This window comes from Belonocnema kinseyi, chromosome 2 (assembly GCF_010883055.1).
Source record: "Belonocnema kinseyi isolate 2016_QV_RU_SX_M_011 chromosome 2, B_treatae_v1, whole genome shotgun sequence".
Lineage (NCBI taxonomy): Eukaryota > Metazoa > Arthropoda > Insecta > Hymenoptera > Cynipidae > Belonocnema > Belonocnema kinseyi.
Window position 1 is genome coordinate 107,792,827 of NC_046658.1, and position 5,639 is coordinate 107,798,465.

General features: G+C 30.3%; 1 protein-coding gene across 3 annotated transcripts in view; it reads right to left on the minus strand.

Moving 5' to 3' along the window:
* Positions 1-2,165: 2,165 nt before the first annotated feature.
* The window catches only part of LOC117168516 (general odorant-binding protein 56d-like), a 4,740-nt gene continuing 1,266 nt past the window's right edge, over positions 2,166-5,639 (minus strand). Inside the window, exons 2-7 of one of the 3 annotated variants that reach the window (XM_033354249.1) lie at positions 4,411-4,589; positions 3,705-3,783; positions 3,422-3,510; positions 2,905-3,016; positions 2,563-2,630; positions 2,166-2,336 (exon numbers count right to left, since the gene is read on the minus strand). In XM_033354249.1, coding sequence (XP_033210140.1) covers positions 2,319-2,336; positions 2,563-2,630; positions 2,905-3,016; positions 3,422-3,510; positions 3,705-3,783; positions 4,411-4,446 — 402 coding nt within the window. In that variant the 5' untranslated portion in view covers positions 4,447-4,589 and the 3' untranslated portion in view covers positions 2,166-2,318. The remainder of the gene's footprint in view (positions 2,337-2,562; positions 2,631-2,904; positions 3,017-3,421; positions 3,511-3,704; positions 3,784-4,410; positions 4,590-5,639) is intronic. The other 2 variants (XM_033354250.1, XM_033354248.1) reach the window with 2 other exon arrangements.

The following is a 5,639-nucleotide window of genomic DNA, read 5'->3' on the forward strand; positions in this document are numbered from 1 at the left end:
AGTGAATAAAAAATAAATGATTGATTTTGAATATTATTTTCTTCATTACTTTTATTTCGTAAAAATTTGCATAAGTAGAATGTAGAGCATATTTTATATGTATATATTTCTGTAAACTACTGGAAATAAAGGAAAAAGGATTTTTTTATTGAGTAATCCATTAAAAATATTAAAGGTGTTTTCAGTATAAAGTCAAGCAAGTAGGAATTCACTATAGAAAGATAAATTTAAGGCGTAATTATTTAATTAAAAATATAATTGGTCTAAGTTTTCCCTTTTATGTTCACTTCAAAAATTAGCCGTAATTTTTATTTAATCTTTCAAAAGCTATATCGGTTTATTATGTTTTTTATAAGATTTTCACCATTTCTATTCATGCTGGTTTTATTAAAAGTACTGAATACGAGCTAAAAAAATTTCAACTAATTAGTGGTATAATCACAAACAAGTTTAGTTTTAATCAAAACCAGGAAAATTTACCCTGATAAAAAAATAATTACTTGTGGTGTGATATTAGAATTTGTATTTAATAGTCTAAACAGATAAATAAATAGTCTAAAATGATGCCAGTACGTAGGAACCCAAAGACATGGTCGAGCAGGTCGAGCAGGTCGAGGCTCCGAAGTTTTCACCTCTCACGCGCTCGATCAATGCTATTAAATAATTGTATTTTGTTAACGAATAATTCAATTGAGGTAATACTTTTCAGAAGACTACATTATATCCTAATAAATATTGCTTTTACTGGAAATTTGGGCTTAATCAAAATTCCATCGATTAACGAAACGTTTGCACATTGTCTTAAGAACAGTTTGAGGGACAAGATCTCAAATTTTCATCTTAAAATATTACGTACTTTGTCTTTTGGACCGACTTGAAGTGAAAATATTTAATAAATTTTCTTGCCCGAAAAATTAAATTTTTTAATATTTTTTACAGAATCGGTAAAAGATACAACTTTTCTTGTCAAGAGAAAAAAGATGCGCCATGAAATTTCCTACAAAGTGATATGTTAAAAAGTTGAATTTTTGAAAACTGATTTTTAAGCCGTTAGGGGCCAACTCGAGCGACCTGAAGCGACCAGGCAAATTTTATGCGGGGTTATAGAATCCGGCGTCTCAATTATTTATATTTAAAATAGACATCATATTTGTGCCTTAAACGGTTACTTCGCTAAAACTGCCAATCTTTAATAATTATCTGGTAAAAAGAAATAAACGCCAGTTTTTTGTGTGGAGTTATTGTGAAATGAAATACATACCGATGTCAGATGATTTCCAACAATAAATATGTAAATTAACGTAATAATATGTGATTATAGATTTCAGATGTTTTATGATAAAATGTTACTCGAAAATTGAATTACATTATTTAATGGTTTACCATATGGTATATTATAGTATATTTCTATTATATTATATATAATATTATATGAGCAAAATATTGAGAAAAGTAATTGATATATTAAAATTAGACCTTTGAAAAACTAGTATCTACTTGGAAATAATTTTTGCATTTATTTTTCTTTGAGGGGAAGTGAAAGAAATATGAAGAGAACAAGTATTTTTAATGAGTCAATTTATTTACAAATTTTAATTTAAAAAATAACATTCAAACATTACATTATCTTAAAGTGCATTACTTACGGCGTTTTAAAGTGTCTTAAACATTCTATATATTTTAGTCATGGAGATCATTTGAATTCTATTCCAATTGGCATACTAATTCCAAACGGACATTAAACTTAGGCCCATCTAACAAAATATATTTTAACATTAACATATTTTTTACTGGTGATTGTGAAAGTATAATGTAACGTAACTAAAATCTAACCTCTTTATTTTGAGATATTCTGATAATTCTAGTTTTTCCGGAATAAAGTTACAGTTTCCCGTGTGGAAATTCAAGTCTGGGACAGGCCAATCTAAGGCTGGAGAGCCCGACTTTAAGCCGGGCATGGGCCGGGAGTCTGAATTTGAGTCGGGCTGTGGCCGAGGCTTCTAGTCGGAATCCGGCCAGCATCATCACGCTGCGCTGGTTAGCACCCGGTCATGTAGCATGGCCGTGATATGATCGCGCTGCCGGGCCGAGACCCGGCCGGGATTAATTGGTGCTCTACTAGATTTAAATAATTTGGGTTTTAATTTTATGAAGAGCATATGTCACTGAATTTGGGGATCAATTTTATTCTTTTTACTGAACACGCATAAAACATTAACTCTTTTCACGTAGTCGTTGAGAGATATTTAATAGAAGTAATTATTACGAGTTTATTTTTCATGAAAATTCAATTCCAAATTTCTTCTGATCATACGTCGTCAAGGGAAAAAACACACCTGAAAGTAAAAATATATAATGTGTAAAATTTATCAAAAACTTGTTTATTGGCTGAGAAAAAAACATATTTTTGACAACCCATAAATTGTTCTTAATATTGGACTTATTGATATACTTATGAATGCACAACATCTTAGGGCCGGAATTTTTAAAAATATTGCTAAATAAAAATCTTCATGAATACTATATCATATAAATAAATTATCAGAATGTAAAATCACTTACAGTTCTGTCAAATTCCCAGTAGCATTTAGAATAATCATATGCCGCCTTACATATGTCTTCTTGATCAGCTGAAAAAATAAAACTTTTCATCATTTTTATTCAGAATTATTTATTTTTAACATACATATAGTCTTTAATGACTCTATGTAATTTAAAAATAGTCAAAAAACAATATCGAACATTTTTTCGATATTCTTATATATTTTCACTACTATTCCATTTATTCTTTAAAATTACTTTCACCTACCTATATTGGAAAAGAAAAAATATTAAGTAATGCTGATAAATAATTAAGATCGAAACTATTTTTTGACGAATATATTCATAGATATTTATACATACTAAAATGTCCACAGGCATTTATGGCGCTAATAATCTGATCTGCAACACTTTCTTCCACTATAGCGCGAGTCTGTGCTGTCATCATTTCTACTGAAATTTTACCGTTTTTGACCTGAAAATATAAACATTGTAATTATAATCTTTTTATGTGCAAACCGTAAAACAATTATTTGGTATAAGATTTTTTTTTCCTCTAATCAACTTATTTTGAATTTAACCTAAACATTATTATTACAAAATAAATATAAAAATGCACTGGCTAAGATTTATAATTAAGACAAAAAAAAAATAAGTTTCTCGATATATTTAGAGTATTTGATTTTACTTAAAATTTCTTTTTTTCAACTTGATTCTGAGACAAATCGAAAGAAACGACCTACAATCAATAATTTGGCAGTTTAATTGTTTATATAATTAGTATTTTTAAACTGAGTCAACTTAAAAGACACTAATTTTGAAAGTGGACGATTAAAATATCTGTGGAATTTTTTGACAACAAAAAACTATTGTTACATACACCCTTCAATTTTTGAAGTAGACACTTCAAGTAGCACATAAGATTTGGGTCCGGTGGATATTCTCCTCTCGTTACTCCATCCGCTAATTCTGTTCTCAAAAACGTTTTATAGAAGTATTAATTAACTTATTGTAATAATTAGGCGTTAACTAAACATCTGTATTTATTCAATTTGCTTATTTGTTTATGAAACTTTCAATGCCAGAAAATTAATTTGTTAACATTTATTATTGATTACGATGAAATCACCAGTGGAGTACACTTTTCAAAAAAATAAAATTACCTTCTGCGACACCAGACGCCTTTACACAACCAGGTTTTAATCCCATAGTAGCTTTTCTTAATGCATTGATGTCCATTTTCTTTCATAAAATCACAGAATGAACCGAAAAAATAATGCACAGAAAAGAATGTTTAAATTATACAGTCTCCATTAAAAGTTTGGGTACTGCCATTAAAATTTTTTTTAAATTATATTGTCTTGAAATATATATGTCGCACTATGTGCTATCCATATTCCATAGTGTAATACAGTTTATTTAATATAATTTTAAGCAATTATCACTTAACCCTAGGATTTTGATTGTCTGAAAAATATTAATCTTTTTTAAAATCAAGGTAACATTTTCAAGAGGCAAGCGTAACAAAGTTTAATGAACAAAATTTGAATCATCGGATTCACTAAGTGTAGATGAAGATAGAAAGAATATTGGATTACACATTTAATTGTTAATAACGATTTGCCTTTAGAAATATGTCAAATAAAATTTTCGATTCCTTTAACTCAGCCAAGAAAACAATATTCTTTAGTATTTATATTTTTTTATGTAATGGACTATTTTTGTTCTAAAACATAAACACAACCCTTGGTATAAAATCGTGTAGAAATAATTTAGAGCATAATATCTTTATGTATTTTGGTGCACTGGATTTCCCCTTAGACGATGAAAATGTTCTAGAACAACGGTTTTTTTTGGGTAAGAAATTACCTTTGGTACTGAAATCGACTGGAAACAGGTCAGCATTATATATTAATGTATTTTGATGCGCTAAATACAAATCTGACATTAGTTTGTACATAGCTCCCCAGGCTTTTTCTCTAGACGAGAAAAATCCCCTAGAAAATCAGCTTTGCTGGATAAGAAGTAGCCTTTGATATTGAAATCTTCTGTAAGCAGGACACAGCATGATGTTTTGATGTAGTGAGGTACGCTGAATACAAATATGAGTTCAATTTCACCAGTACATCAGGGCTTTTCCCTAGACGCAGAAATTCTCCTAGAAAATAAGCTTTTTCGAATATAAAAATACGCTTAGTATTGAAATCATCTGAAACCAGGTCAGGGCATTATATCTTCATGTATTTTATTGGCGCGCTAAATACGAATCTGACATAAATTTCCCCCCAGTCTGTCAGGAGTTTTCCCTAGACGTGGACATTTCCCTAGAAAATCAGCTTTTTTGGATAAGAAATTACACATGGTATTGAAATCGTCTGAAAACGGTTCAGACATGATATTCTTATTTATTTTGCTGCGCTAAATACTAACCTGGCCCTATTTTCTCCTAGAGGCGGGAATTTTTTATAAAATCAGCTTTTCGGATATGCAGTTACCCTTCGTATTGTCATCGTTTGGAAACAGGTCAGACATGGTATCTTTATTTGTTTTAGTGCTCTGAATACAAATATGACATTAATTTTTTCCCAGTATGTCAGGGTGAGAAACAAATATTAGATTTGTATTTAGCGAGCCAAAATAAATAAAGATATAATATCTGACTAGTTTCCAGACGATTTCGATACCAAGGTCAATTTCATTTCCGAAGAAGCTGATTTTCTAGGGAAATATCCACGTCTAGGAAAAATCGTTGACGCGTTGGGGGGAATTTCCTGTCAGATTCGTATTCAGCGCACGAAAATACATGAAGATATAATGAACTGGCCTCTTTTTAGATGATTTTAATACCAAGGGTAATTTCATACCCAAAAAAGCTGATTTTCTAGGAAATTTTCATCGTCTAGGATAGAACCCTGACTAGCTAGGCGAAAAAGAATGTCAGGTTCGAATTCAACACACAAAAATAAATGGTGATATTATGCTCTGACCTGTTTCCAAATAACACAGGCCAACAATTTTCAGAACCAGAGACCAGACCTACTATACCCGAAGGTTTTTGCTGCGCTGAATCCGAATCTGACCTCAGAAAAATTCCATCA